The sequence below is a fragment of the Castanea sativa genome, chromosome 11, assembly GCF_040712315.1.
Source record: "Castanea sativa cultivar Marrone di Chiusa Pesio chromosome 11, ASM4071231v1".
Lineage (NCBI taxonomy): Eukaryota > Viridiplantae > Streptophyta > Magnoliopsida > Fagales > Fagaceae > Castanea > Castanea sativa.
The window spans coordinates 38,718,201-38,734,088 of record NC_134023.1 but is presented as its reverse complement, the minus strand read 5'-3'; the positions used below and the strand labels follow the sequence as shown (position 1 = coordinate 38,734,088).

General features: G+C 34.0%; 2 protein-coding genes and 1 pseudogene across 2 annotated transcripts; 2 read left to right on the top strand and 1 right to left on the bottom strand.

Annotated features, from left to right (window-relative positions):
* Window positions 1–2,313: 2,313 nt before the first annotated feature.
* LOC142615856 (uncharacterized) lies at window positions 2,314–6,493 on the top strand. The gene is made up of 3 exons (XM_075788766.1): window positions 2,314–2,742; window positions 3,672–3,755; window positions 6,152–6,493. Exons 1-3 carry the CDS (start codon window positions 2,608–2,610, stop codon window positions 6,176–6,178), a joined length of 246 nt encoding a protein of 81 aa, XP_075644881.1. The 5' UTR covers window positions 2,314–2,607; the 3' UTR covers window positions 6,179–6,493.
* Window positions 6,494–11,651: 5,158 nt separating this feature from the next.
* On the bottom strand, window positions 11,652–12,551 carry LOC142616473 (germin-like protein 9-3). Its single transcript, XM_075789325.1, has 2 exons — window positions 12,516–12,551; window positions 11,652–12,248 (listed from the first exon to the last, which is right to left on the bottom strand). The coding sequence occupies exons 1-2, from the start codon at window positions 12,549–12,551 to the stop codon at window positions 11,652–11,654; spliced, it is 633 nt and encodes a 210-aa protein (XP_075645440.1).
* Window positions 12,552–12,801: 250 nt separating this feature from the next.
* Window positions 12,802–13,384, top strand: LOC142614607 (germin-like protein 9-3; annotated as a pseudogene).
* The last annotated feature ends 2,504 nt before the right edge of the window (window positions 13,385–15,888 follow it).

The window sequence follows — 15,888 nt, the reverse complement described above, 5'->3', positions numbered from 1 at the left end:
AGTTCATCTATTGTGCTTCCTCTCCTAAAGGTGTTTCTCGCTTGATGTTGAAGCAAGTCTGCTGGGAAATGCCTCAATTTGGTTGGATGAAGCTTATTAATTCGAATGGGTCTATGCTTAGCAATCTGCCATAGCTGGGAGTGGTGGTGTAATTTAGGATGGGAATGGTCACTAGTTCGTAGGTTTTTCTAGGAAAATTGGTATTACTAATAACTTTATTGCTAAGCTTTGGGGACTTTGAGATGGATTGTTGTTATGTTGTAGTCGTAATATTTACTGCTACAGAAGTAGAATTAGATGCTAGATCTATTGTCGATGTTTTAGGTAACTCTTCTTAAATGAATAACATTGTTTTCCCTATTCTAGATGATTGTAGGTAGTTGGTCTCCCAATTCTATCAATTCATATAAAACATTCCTTTCACGAAGCTAACTGATGTACGGACAGTTTAGCTAGGATGAGAACTAATCAACATTTAGATTTTTTTTTTGTATGCCTGTAAGGGACAAAGGGAGACTTTGATCTAGGGGAACACCTCCCCCCCCCACACCCCAATAATTTAATATATATGTGTGTGTAGTACATAGCACATAAGTACCAATTTTAGTAATTTTGTTCTATAAAATATTACTCTACCTTCATTAACAATATCATTGATTCTTTAAAGAGTAGTGCGATAACCAATTTTTTTTTAATAATATTTATACCTATTGTTGAGGTAATAAATTTTTATTGGTTTGCATTTAGACCCATAATTTACGTAACTTTTATACTTATTAATAATCACTCACTACATTAGCAATTTGTAAAAAAGTTCGAAACTCTAGCATTTTCCTCCTTTAAAGACCATAAAAAAACCTATAGATCTAAATTTTAAAACAAAATATACCAAAAAAAAAATTAGTCCAGCAACAAAAATTACCTATCATAAAGCTAAAACAATTAATTTCAATCAACCAATTTTATCAAAACATCCAATAAAAATAAACAACCTAGCATTTTAAAAAAATTTAAACAAAATAATTTTGTTCTTACTTAGTGGTAAACGTACACATCAAACACACAAAATAAATAACAATCATTAATGATTAAGGGGCTATTTGGTACTAGTGTTAAACAACAGTTTTCAATATTTAAATAACAATAACATTTCAAACACGTGTTTTCATAACACTGAAAACTGAACAATGATACTAGAAATCTCCAACCAAACAGGCCCTAGTCAGTAGAATTATAGGCAGAACCGCCATACACAACTAGCATCCCTAATACATGTTGACTATTTTTTTTTTTTGGCTAAACAACAACATTATCATACACAACCAACATGTTAACTTAGGGCTCGTTTGGTAGAAGATTTTTAGTAACATTGTTTAAATTTTGTGGAAATACATGTGGGTGAAAAAGTGTATAGAAATACATGTTGTGGTGTTTAAGTAATAGTTTTTGTTATTTAAACACCGTTACCAAACAAGGTCTTATTTTATTCAGGAGGACCTTAATGAATATATTTTAACATGCGTAGTCCGAAGACTTCTTTTGTTCCGTAGGGTGTGTTTGTTTAGAGGTGAAATAGGGTGAATGGAAAACTTTGAAGAGAAAATGGGAAGGAAAACTTTTTTATATTATGTTTAGTTGGGTGGGGAGGAAGAAAAGTAAATGGTGGGCTATAGATATTTTTTCCGTGGGCTCACCAAAAAGTTTTCTCCCTAAAATAGAGAGAAAACTTGGTGAGGAAAATATGATGGTTGAATGACAAAAACGCCCATATGCAAGTTGCACACGGGCTTAACATTGCTTTTATTTATTTATTTATTATTTATGCCTTTGGCTTAATGTTTCTTGAGTTTAAAAAACAATCTTTTGCTTTATTAGGTGTCCCCCCTCCCCCTCGTTTTGATTTCCTCAAGCTGTGGCATGGAGGTTTGTTTTGTTTTTCTTCTTTTCTTTTCTTTTCTTCTCTCTCTCTTGCTTAGACATGATTTTTATTTTCTAATAAATTTAGGTAATTTTTTTTGGGTTGCTTGTCACCTTTTTATTTTAATAGTGCATCATTTTTTAATAAAAGTACATAAGTAAATTTATACAAACTTATTTTTTTCATCCCTCCAATTTTTTACTCTTACGTTTCAACTAAACAAAAAATAAGAAAATTAAAATCTTTTCTATCCTCTTACTATTTTCTATTATCTTACTTTTTCATCCCTTCAACTAAACAGACTCTTAGTTTTTTGAGTTTTTATCCAAAAAAAAAAAAAAAATTATCATCAAATCAAACAATTATAAAAGAAGAATATTTTTATGTCATTTATTGCCCTAAACCCAAAACCCAAGTGCGCCGCCGAAATTCCACCTGGTTTTTATCCAAATAAAATTCCACCTGGTTTCTAAAAGTTTCTTGTTCTGATTCGCATTCGCTTCCAAATTCGATCCTCAAACCGGTTCAAACCGGTCATTAACCCGACCCAACGTACCACCGCTTTAAAAGCCGAAACTTCTAGTCTCTCTCTCTCTCTCACTTCCAGTAACTGCGACACTAGTGACCTGACTCTCACTCTCTCTTTATCTAACAACTCAGCTAACAAAATCGTCAAAACCGCCATAAGCATGAGATCTGCGCTGAGCCGAGTCACTGTGAGCTTGACTCGTCAGATGGAATCGACTCGGGGTGCGACTCGCTACTTCGGCGATGGACGCATTCTCAGCGAGGAGGAGCGCGCTGCTGAGAACGTTTACATCCAGGTTGACTTCCCTTAACCTTTCTTCTTTCTGTTTTCTTTCTCTCATACCTGTTTGGGTGCTCGGAAAGTGTAAGAAAATACGCAAGATATTACCAGTTTACGTCGTTTTGGACCCTAACAGATTCGTAAAGAATCACTGGACAAAAATAAAAAAGTAGTGGAAATTTTAATCTAGATGAGCTTGATTGTGATACTGTTTGACTTGATTGAGATGAATATAGATATTATTATGTATATGTTCAGGTTTCTCAGCAACCAAACGGAGCGATTCCGTTTCTTCCTAAGAGTACATATTGAGCTAAACTCTGTTTGGAGGCTGAGAAAAAAAAAATCGTGAAAAAAAGACTATAAATATTAAATGCTTTTTTTTTTAATTAAAAAAAAAAAGAGCAAAAGATTGAAAGGAAGATCAGATTTTATTTTCCTACGCTTTCTGAGACTTATCTATTTTTTCTTCTTCAGATTTTTGTAATTTTTTATGCTAATTTTGGCACTCACAAACAATACTAGGATAACTAGATTCATCGTTCTATGGATTGTCTCGTATTTTCCTTTCACGCAGTTTTCTCAGCTACCAAACAGTTTCAACCAATTCGTTTTTACTTCTGCAATCAACTGATTGGATGCCGAGAAAGAAAATCTGTGAAGAAAAGACAATATAAATATTTAATGCTTTTTTTTTCCCTACGCTTTATTAGACCTATCAATTTTCCTTTTCAGATTTTTTGTAGTTTTTATGCTATTTTTGGCACTCACAAGCCACATCAGAATAGTTAGATTCAGCATTCTATATGATTGTCTTATATTTCATTTCACACAGTTTTCTTAGTAGCCAAACGGTTTCAACCAATTCAGTTTTGTTTCTGCAACTAACTTTCTTTGTTGTTTGTTTAGCTTGATCAACTGACTAGTTTGTTTATATGTGTGAAGCAAATGGAGAGGGAGAAGTTGGAGAAGATGAAGCAAAAGGCTGAGAAAGAAAAGGCAGCAAAAGCAAAAGAGAGTGCTGACAAGGTATTGAACCTTCTTGCAACAAGAAAAAAAAAAGAGTGTTTATGTTATTATTTTTGTGTTCTATGTTGTTTGATGGATAAGGACTTATTGATTAACTTATATAAGAACATGTTGTGAAGTTTGCAATGATGGGTTAGAGATTAATAGTTTATTTTCACAAAGGATCCTAAATCAATGAGTTAAAAGGAGAGATTTAAATGAGAAACTTAGGGTCTTTGTCAATGTAATGAGCCCTTAGCTCTTGTGTTGGTCTAGATTCCTGATCTTAAATCAACTCAACAAGCTGACTGACTGTTTTCTCATTGTAATTTCCCATATTTATTGTTTACTTAGTATCTTGAAATCTCAGGGTTTGTGGACAGAAGATGGTATGCTCATTTTTCTGAATAATCTGTGCATGAGAGTAAAGAGTGGCAAATCTTGAAACTATATAATGCTTGGCTTTTGCGTCCACAAATTGAAATGTTATCCTGACCAAAGCCTAATAGTTGTTTTACGCATATAAAATCAAGTTTGTTCATCCTAAGTATCCCAAAATCTAAAGCTTCATATTTGAAAGTTTTGATTTCTTTTCTTACATTCTCCTAGCAACCAAATTAAGAATAAGGATTTCAAGTGCCTAGTTATATATACAGTTTTATTTTTTGATAAGTGCCTAGTTATATGCAATTGCTTTTGTATATATTATTGTGGGATGTTGGTGTGTTATGAATGCTGTATTTGAATCATTGCTATTAGCCAAGTTGAGCTTGGAATGTTAGGTCATGAGAATTTTATCATATGGTTTGCCAGGATAGGCATCTTGCAAATGCAACACAAAACTAAAGAACTAAAAGCATGGTATGAGGAGGATGATTTAAGCACCAACAGTAGGAAGGCCTTGTTTGTACAAAAAGAGAACTGTTTTGTCCATCAAAAATTTGTTGGGGTGAGTGTTGTTGATAACTTGTTCATGAAAACAAGAAATTCCCTTAGGCTTAGGAATGGAAGACATCGAAATGATGTTTCCAGAAACTTGTTCTTGTACTATTCGTTTCTCTCTGTGTCATGATTCTCCATGAGTGGTGGGGATTGGCGGTTGTGATGATCGCTGAATGAGGGGCTTATGGTTGAGCCTCACTGCTAATTATGGGGCCTTTGGGTCATTGAGGAGTGGAGTTATTATTTTTAAGGGAAAGGGGTGGGGGGGTGGGGGTGTTGGTGTTGGTGGGGTGGAGTTGCAGTGGTGATGGTGGGGGTTTATTCCGTGGGATTTGTAGTTGTAGGTTTGGAGGATGGGTCGCAGGTTGGGGGCAGCAAAGCTATGGGTTACGAGTTGGGGGTTTCTTGCACCATAACTGTTGCTTCCACCATATAATTTTCTCTTTACTACGAGTCTATGCATATGTGTGTGGGTTTGAAGCAGGATCAATAGTGGTGAATGTTGATGATTGATGCCCATGTGGGTGTGGGTTGTGAGTTTTGGTTGTCATGCAGATTGATTTGGGCTTGTGGAGGTTTGAGGGGTGTGTGTTTTGATTAGTGGTGCTATGGTGGTTGTTGGGGGCTGTCAGTGATTGGTGGATGGGTGTTTGGGGTATTGGGCTATGGTGGCATATTAGAACAGTTGGCCTGAAGAAATTATCCCAGCTGATGGGATGGCTTTCCAAAACATGCATAGCTCATATGGCCAGCCAAAGTTCTGCAACTATTCTGCTTATCTGATGTGGTTTTTGATAATTGATTTAATAATTAACCATAAAAGCAAACATGTCCAAGTTTCTTGAGTTCCAAAAAACATTAATCATGGCCTTCTTCTAATTTTCTTCAGTCAAGGTTCAGCCATCCTTTCCCACCACCCACTGCCAAAATAAATTTTAAGTCAAATGATGTAGACTTCTTCCATTCTATGTTTGGATAATAATAGCTGTTGTACCATGCAATGATAGCTGTAGCTTTTGGGATTACTAAGTCTTTTTCTTTGAACAATGCTTTAAGAAGTGGTTTGATAGTTCTTGACTTTGGTTTTCCTGTTGTGACTACCGAAATTGCTATTTTCAAGATATAGAACATTTATGCCAAATAGTTGAATTTATGTTGCAGATCTGTCCCAATAATGTCCCATTTCCATTTTCTTATTAGCAAAAGAAAACGTCCCGTCCCCCAATACAAAAGTTTTTGAGTGGAAAGGGGTGTCTGGTATAGGATGCCATGATTACAATGCTTGTTTTAAGTTCTATGTTGTGGCCTTTCATTAATTTATATACGTGAAAACTTATTTTTTTAGATGATTTGGTATCTCACTAGTTTTGGTTCCACTGAAGTCTGTTCCTGCTTTTAGGTTATTCTTGATGTGTTTCTTCTGGTGTTCCTTACATGTTTCAATTTCATAATATGTATCGTTCTCTCTTTTGCAGAAACCTGAGGGCACCCATAAGGGCTGAAATGTTAAATTGCACTAGCTAATAACTTCTTGCTTTGGAGATGATGATAAAGAATAAAATGTATCAAAACTTTTAACTCTTGGACAGATTTGGTCTTTGTACAAAGTATGGCTGTTCATATCTTTTCTCTTAAACTATAATTGACATATGGGCTGTTTGTGTGCAGTCCCTAGTGTGTTAAGTGGTTTGTTTTCTTCCCATGGAAATGATCTTGACTCTTGAGTTGCAGTTGATTCTGTTGCTGCATTTGCAGTATCAACTCTTATTCATGTTGAAGTTGCCCTTTCCTGTTTTTAAATCCATGATATTTAGGAATGTGTAATTGTAATGTGTAATTGTTTGTGTGATTCTGTTGCTGCATTTGCAGTATCAGCTCTTATTCATGTTGATGTTTCCCTTTCCTAGTTTTTAAATTCATGACATTTAAGAATGTGCGATTGTTTGTTCACACACCGTACAGAATTTATTTTTCAAATTGAAATTGTTCGTGAGTCACTATTTCTGTTCAAAAATTGAAATGTGTGTTTGTTGTGTGTAATAGACCATGTCCTTTAAGAATATTGAGAATAATGTGGACTGAGTTTCTGCTAAAGATGAAATATGTCTTTAACAAGTGCATGACCCAAAAGCATCTGTAATAAACTAATAATGGATACTTTAGCCTGTCACCTAAATGTGTAGAGCCTGTCTCACCTAAATATGTAGGAAGCTAAGACGCGGAGAATTTGGGTTTAACTCTTATTGTAAGCCAATAATAATAATAATAATAATAATTTAGGTTGAGTGTTAGAAGATGTCAAGTTGAGATTTGATAATAATAATAATAATAATAATAATAATAATAATCGAGTGTTAGAAGATGTCAAGTTGAGATTTGTAAGGATTTTGAAATCAAAGAATCAAATGTCCACTTGAAGGCTTGAGCGGATGGGTAGAGACTTCGCCAAGAAACTTTTTCTTCACTCAATTAATTCTCTAGCCGTCAACATTCTATAGTCTATAAATAAAGCATTGGTGAGTCATGATTTTAATCTGGACAAGGTCAAAGATATTATTAAAATTTAAAAGTAAACTAAATTCGGAAAATGTTAACTAATATAAATAATAATACAGTATATAGATAATTGAATTAAAAAAATGTTCATTATAAAGGAAAATCTGCCATCCAATTGTTTTAAAAATTAAAATTTAATTTATTCATCACCAACAAAATTGCTGAGTAACTCCAAAAAAATTATGGTTTTTTATTAACTTGGTGATCTATCTTATGCTTTGGGGTGTAAGCCCGGCCTTGATAGCTTGAATGGTAGCAATATTAGTATTGAAAGACTTGGCCAAGATCCCATTATCAATGCCAGTAGTGAATACAGAGGTAGGAACTGAGATGGTTCCAGCATTTGCACTTCCGAATGCAGAGATGGCTATTGCAGAATTCTTCACATCACAATTGAACTGGTAGTGAACTAGTCCCTTGTGAAGAAGTTGCTATCAACTTTGGCTACGTTTGGTGGGACCAAAAAATCTGAAGTGATATCTGCATCTCCAGCAGTCACTATAAGAAGAGTAGTGAACGCTAGTACAAGAGCAAAGAAGAATTCGAGCTTGGACATGCTGATGGCCATGGTAGAACTAAAAGTACAAATAGAACTTGATTTGATATGTTAACATATGAGGGTTAGTTCCTTGATAGTGATACTACGGCTACAGTATGCTAATATATATAGGGAGGGATGGAAGTGGGAAAAAATGAGGCTTGTGCATACTATGTAAAGGCCAATGGGACGGCTATTGTTTTGGAAACTACAATATTCTTGCTTGAGATAAAACTTCTATAGATTTTCAACTGGAACTTTGTGAAGGTATATATATATACACACACAAGAACAGAATGCTGATAGATCGGCATTTTATGTTTCAGATGTTTGTGATTACTATGCAACATGTTAAAGTGGTGATTCTTTAAGAATTCATACTTTGAGCAGCATTTGCTTCTGTTGCATTAGTTGTAGCCAAAGGAAAAAGAAAATAAAAGCAAATAGGTAATGTGTACTTCACAGCCGGCCATCAGAGCAGCAAAAATTGGTAATCTTATGAAAAAAGTTCAAATACCAAACCCTATTTCTAAAACCCCTTATCGGTGCTAATCATCAAAGGGAATCATTATACCGGCTCTAGTCATCAAACCTACATGATTGTGCTTTCAAAGGCACCAGTGGACTACAAGTATAATTCCCATTCTTAAAAAACCTGCCTCTTGTAGAGCTAATGCTGGCATAGATGCATAGTCGCTTCCTGCCATTGTGTTTGTTACTGACATTGATGATAATGTCCTGCCAAAGGCCTTAAGATTGAAGTTGCAAATATTCAGACAATCAAGGCAGGTCCTGTGGCAAAGGAAGAAACTCTATTTTTACTACTTCTAACTCTTCATTTTTGGCTGATTTTGAGGAGTAATCAGAGCAATAACAAGCATTGTACTCTATGGGAAGGTGCTGTCCTTTGAGACTCGAAGTACTCAACAAAGAGGACCTTGTCTTTAGTCATCAATCTTAGTATTAACAAGCATTGTTATCTTCAGTTGCTAGAAAATTGCTAATATATAGTCAATTAGTCATAGTAATCTAGATTTAAAAGCTTCTATTCTTATGCTTATTGGACAACCTGTGCTTTTCCCTTAATATTTAAGATTAAACTAGCCGCGAACCCGCTCCTTTGCACGTGATGATTATTTTTATGGTGGTTTTATTAGAAACAATTTAAACTATTTTAATAAAGAGTAATGTATATCGTAATCATGGTTTTATTTATTATAGGAACAATCATAAATGTAATACAGAAACAATTATAAATGATAAATAAATTTTGTGGTACCAAAATGAAAACAATACAATTTTTCTCAGAAATTCAAAAGGCAAGTAAATAAAATGTTCATTTTTAATAAAAGTTATTTATAACATTTTGTGAATCATTAAAAAAAAAAATTTGGAAATTATTCTTTTAGTTTTAAACAAACTTTCATAAATCTTATTTTTTCTACCTACAATCCAAAACACCGAAAAACATAACTAAAAAAAATTAATATAACTTAAAAATGATTAATTGGACCAATTAAGAAAACAAGTTGTTGATGATCATCTATTAAGGTTATTTTCTTTGCATAAATTGTAATTTCGTCCACTCAAAACATATTATCAAATAAACAATTATTAGCGAAATCTAAGAATTAAATTTCTATATATGTATTGTTATAAAATAATAATAATTATCAAAATAAAATTGCAAAAGCCAAAATTTATCACAAATCTGATTATTTTCGTTTGGCTAGACTTTAATTTTCTTTAAATAATTGGCATTATACAATACTTCTAATATAACTACTAAGAGTACTTTGTCTACCACAAAGGATTAAAAAATGAACAATAATTAGTAAAGTCTCATAGTTTAACATCTAAATTGAGCACTATAAAAAATCGTGCTATGTAATAAAATGAATACCAAATTACAATAAATACTAAATTATCCAAATATGCTATGTAATAGAATAATATTATATTTTTATATGCTATATTTAATTCTTTATAACGCAATAGGATAACATTTAATATCAAAAAGAACAAAAAATAAACAATTTAAAAAACAAAACTAAATTGCATTAATTCAAAGTTGAGTTTTAAAGAATATAAAAAATTATCAACCTAAAGCAGAGATGCAAGAAAAAAAAAATCCACCAGAAAATTGAGAGAGAGAGAGAGAGAGAGAGACGGGTGCAAATTCTGTCCAGTGCCTCCAGTGCACTAGACCCGTTACAATTATGACACATGTCCATTTTCGGACATGTGTCATGATCGCAGCTGGTCCAGTGTCACAGGACACTGGACAGAAGCCTCACCTGAGAGAAACAACATTTTTTTGTGAGGGAAAATTATGCATAGAATGAAAGAGATAGTGTCAATTTTATAGTAAGAGGGTGTGAATAAGAAGAGACAAAAATAAAGAAAGATAAAGGGACAGAGGAAGAATAATATTAATATAGAGGATAGTGGGAGATAAAAAGGTAAGGGAGGGGGAAAGTTTGGAGAAGTGTAAATATTTTTTTTTTAAAAATGTTAAAAACAATTATAGGAAAATTGAAAAGAAAAAAGATAATGACGTAGACACCAATGTAATTTAACTAAGCATAACAACAATAAATACTACGTTTTAGCTTTTATATATAAAGGATAAATGGAGGGATTTAAAATACAACAAAATGCCAATTGCAGCACTTGGTGAGGACTGAGGTGAATGCAAATTTATGCCCTTTTATGTCACCCAAAAAACAAAATTTTGATAAAATCCATAGAAATAGATATACTTGCTTTGTATACTTATCCAAACAACTTATACTGGCTTTTATGTGTGCTCCAGATAATTATAATTAACAAAGAGATTGAAGGTCCAACCTTATATATACGTGATGAACCGATAAAAACAAAAACAAATTGAAATGAAACACGCACAAAAAAAAATCAAAAAATCAAAATTTTGTTTTTCAATCTCACAATGGGATACCCAGAGTTGGCATTATCTGTTTGGGATTAACTTATTTTGTTAAAATTTAAAAAAAAAAAATTTACTGAAAATACTGTAGATAAAAGAAAAAGTTACTTGAAATAATACTGTGGGACTATAAATAGTAAAATAAGCGCAGTGAAACCTATAAATAAGTTGAATAGTAAAATAAGTTGACAAAAATAATTTTTACTAAACACACACTTTGTCTGTGAAGGTGCCGTAGGAGAGCTACTGTCTCTTTTTTTTTTTTTTTTTTAATTAAAAAAAAATTGAAAGAGAATAGGATCATGAAGTTTGAAGCTTTGGCTGAGCTCTTTCAGTAATATGTTCTGAATTCTCACTTGGAGACCAAACTTGCTATAGAATGGTAAGATGATTCCAATGAAGAAAAATCTTAATAATATTTTGTCTCGTATGAAACATCAAGATCACTCACACATCATCTGTTCTTAACAAGTAGGAATTTGTTCAACGACAAGTAAAGACACCTCAAAAGTTACCGAAAATGACTTCCAGGGCTATTTCTAAGAAATGTACTTGTATCTCATATGTGCAATTTCTTCAATACATGCAATGGAAACATCACTTGGAGAATATGATATATGCCTCACCTGAATGGAAAATTTTTAAAATTGAAACAGTGAGTGCCAAAGCATCAAGTGCATTTAAAAAATACAAGTACAGATCAATATAAGCCTACCCATATAGAAAAATACCAGAGTAGAGTATTTGGTGCCAATAATCAGATTTATCTATATTAGAATATACTATAACATCCTCCACTTTTGGGAATCCAACAACAAAAGAATAGCCTTCAACTCATCGTTAAGTACCTTATTAAAGCAAAATTATTCACTATAGGAATAATATTGCAAAAACAAAACAATGATCCTTCAGTAAGTAGCAAGGGTCTGCTACCTCAGGCCTTGGGTGCAAGCTCAGCTTTAATTTTCTGAATGGTGCCAATATCAGTATTGAAAGACTTCACCAAGTTCCCATCATCAATTCCAGTGGTGAAAACAGAATTAGGGACTGACACAGTTCCAGCATTTGCACTTCCAAATGCAGAAATAGCTATTGCAGAATTATTTGCATCACTGTTGTACTGATAGTGCACGAGTCCTTTTGGAAATACAAACAAGTCACCAGCTTGGAGTGTCTGAGTAAAGAGCTTGTTTGTCGTGTCAACAAATCCAACTTGAAGGGAGCCGTTAAGGAGAAACAAGAGCTCAGCTGAGCGGGGATGGGTGTGAGGCGGGTTGACTGAACCAGCTGGGTATTGTAGAATTGCATATGAAACACCATGGCCATTAAGAGTAGGGAATTCTGCTATGCTTGCTTTGGTTACTTTAAAAGCTGTTGGTGGGGGTGCCTGAAGTAGAATCCTCATGCCAGTAAATGTGAATAAGTTGGTAACATTTGGTGGGACTATAAAATCTGAGGTGATATCTGGATCCCCAGCAATCAGTGTATGGAAAATAGCCAAGGAGAGGACTAGCTTGAATATCAATTCATGCTTAAAATGTCATGAGGGCCATGGTAGAAAAACTGAAAGCAAAAAAGTAGAAGCTTATAGAATGTCTTAAGGATGTATTGCTTGTTACTTTGGCCTTCAACAGCGGGTGGTCATTTATAGAGTAACAAGAAGCAACAGGGCATCCCAAGTTATGCAGGCCTATGAACTGGGAACTACAATGTTCTTGTTCTAACTGATATTCTCATGTGGATACCTCTGCAATGATGACTGCTGAACACACCAATCTCCTTTTGGTTAACTGTCCACAAGATTCTTCCGGCTGCTATCAATAAACCAAGCCATGTTTGTCAATATGCTCTCTGGATTCTATTGCAGAGGCATCCACTAGAGAATATCAAGCAAATTTAGTTAAAACAAGGACATTGTAGTTTCCAATTCCATCTCTTGTTTCATAGGCCTGCAGAACTTGTAAATGCCCACATGCTTCTTGTTACATTATAAATTACAATCTGCTGTTGAAGGCCCAAGTAACAGGTTATACATCCTTACCACATTCTATAAGCTTTTACTTTTTTCTTTCAATTTCACTACAATGGCCTTTGCAACATTGAAGCATGAAATAATATTCAAACTAGTTCTTTCCTTTGCTATTTTCCACACAGTGATCGCTGGGGATGCAGATATAACCTCAGATTTTATAGTCCCACCAAATGTTACCAACATTGATAGCAACTTCTTCACATTTACTGGCATGAGGATTCTACTTCAGGCACCCCCACCAACAGCTTTTAAAGTTTCAAAAGCAAGCTTGGCAGAATTCCCAGCTCTTAATGGTCAGTGTGTTTCATATGCAATTCTACACTGAGCTCTTGTTTCTCCTTGATGGTTCCCTTCACGTAGGATTTGTTGACACCACAAACAAGCTCTTTACTCAGACCCTACAAGCTGGTGACATGTTTGTGTTTCCAAAAGGACTTGTACACTATCAATACAATAGTGATGCAAAGAATCCTGCAATAGCTGTTTCTGCATTTTGAAGTGCAAATGCTGGACTTGTGTCAGTCCCTAATACTGTGTTCACCACCGGAATTGATAATGGGATCTTGGCGAAGTCTTTCAAGACTGATATTGCCACCATTCAGAAGATTAAATCTGGGTTTGCACCTAAGGCCTGAGGTCACAGACCCTTGCTACCTATTAAAAAATCACTATTTAATTAGTTTGTGCTCTATTCTTTCTCTAGTGAATGAATATTCATTAATAAGGCCTTTGATGATGGGGTGAAGTCTATCCTTTGTAGTTGACTTGCAAAAATGGAGGGTGCTATCATATCTTCCTTAAAAAGAGAATCTGAAAAGTTGGCACATATTCCTTTACTCTTATATTTTTCTTTCTGGATAGGCATTAATCTGTATTTGTATTTTTATTGCACTTGATGCTTTGGCACTTTATTTTTTAATTTGAAAAAACTCTTGGGAAGTGTCCTTGCAATAACTTTTGAAACATCTTTACTATTCTCAGTGGAGAAAAATATACTAATTGCAAATTGATGGCAGTGTGAGTGTTTTTGATGTTGCATATGAAAAAATTAAAATTAAGACTTTACTTCATCAGAATCATCTTTTAATTCTGTAGCTTGTTATGTGAGAATTTGGAACATTTTACTGAAAAAACTTAGCCAAACTTCATGATCCTATCCTCTCTAAAAATTAATGGAACTAATGATAAACAGACACTTACTGAATAATTTAAAAACAATGTTGAAAGCTCAAAGCACCATAAAGAAAACAAGTATAAAGTAAAAAAAAAAAAAAAAAAAGTAAAACAAGGTTTTCTCATAAGAAATGTCTTCTTCCCTTTGGTATATGCATTTCCCCTAAGACTTTCTCCCCCTAAGAATGTGCACAAGAAATAGCATTTCTTCCCCTGAGAATGTACACAAAAGTCATATAGAAATGACAATACTCTCCGATATACTCTTTAGTATACTGAAGAGTATACTAGAGAATATACTCTCTGGTATACAACATGGTTTAATTACTTTTACTCTAACTTATGTAAGTGTGAAACAAGAGTAAATGATACACAATAACTGAAAACAACTCTTTAAGCCATAACTACAAGTAAGCAACAATAAATATAAAGCTTAAAGAATAAAGAAAGAGAGATATAAACACAAGATAATACCGAGACGTATTATCAGTAAGGAAATAGAAGAACTCGGCAAAAAACTTCTCCGCAACCCTCTAAGTTGAAATCGATACACTAGTGAATAAATTGGAATACAAGGATACCAAAAAGACCATTCAAGCCTAATCTACCCAAAGTACTTGAACCTTCCAACCTCCAGCTACCAAAGGATTTTTTGGAGTCTTGTCTTCACTAGTTATCTAGATCCTACAATACCCTCTGAATGCACCACCCAACCTCACCGGCTTCTTTTGGCAAATACCCAATACTTCCCAAGTTCCAAAACACTCTCTACACTCTAAATAAGTGTGGGTTGTGTTTGGGTATAATAATGGAAGAGGGGAGGAAAAGAGACTCCAAAGGAACTCTCACTTAAGAATGAATAGCTCCCTCTAAAATGGTGGGTGTTGTAGAAACCTCTCTAGGGTTTTTTTTTTATTTTTGAAATAGTCTCCTTACAATTTTGTGGGTAGTGAGGGTATAAGAGTCACACTTAAAATCATCCAGACAGAGAGTTTTGCGGGTCACTCGCGACTTAGCTTGAGTCACGAAGTGACTCGCGAAATACAATCTAGCACTAGACTATTCAGCTTCCAGCATGTGCTTCTCATGTGACTTTAGCGGATTGTTCACTTGCAAGTCACTCGCGAGCAAGTCGCAAACTTTACTATCTTGAGCAATCTTCACTAACTTAATACTACACTCATTACAATAAAATGCCATAAAATATAAGAAAATAAATTAATACAATTACAACACTTTTTGTTATGGAATAAAGCTAACATAAATGTTACATGAAAAACGATAGCTTAACAAATGTAAATGATTTTCCAAAACCATGAATGGTGGCTTTCTTATTTTATATTATTTTTCATATGATGATCTTCCCAAAAATTGGCTGCAAATTCTAAGGACTTAAAAGCTTCATTTGTTGAACATAATTTATCGTTTATTAATGGGATGGCATACAATTCTTTTTCATGTAGATAGATCGACTAAGCATAATAATTAATGAGCTGGCTATAATTTGTATTATTTTAGTTATGTTAACATATCAACCACCGCACACTCTTAGTGTGATGGTCACTCCTGACTTTACAAGTACAAGTGCTTGTGGGGTGTAGGATGGAATTTCATACATATATACACATAGATTAGGTTAGAGTAGAATTTCTATCTTGTATAAAAATAAAAATATAAAACAAATTAAATCAAATTCTATTTTGTACTTTTAGTTCTACCATGGATTCTTCTTTGCTCTTGTAGTAGCCTTCACTACTCTTCCGTCTTCGTTGTGGTTTGGATAGCTGAAAAGCAGCGCGTTTTGCGCGTCTGCGTTTCCTCTTTCTTTTTTTTTCTTTCCTAGAGAGCGCCTCTTGCATTGTTCATTGTCCATGAACAGTGCCAAATGCGTGAACAATAACTTTTTTATTTTTTTTATTATTTTCAATTTTCAGCAAAATAAACGGTATCTAAACGGACCCTTCAT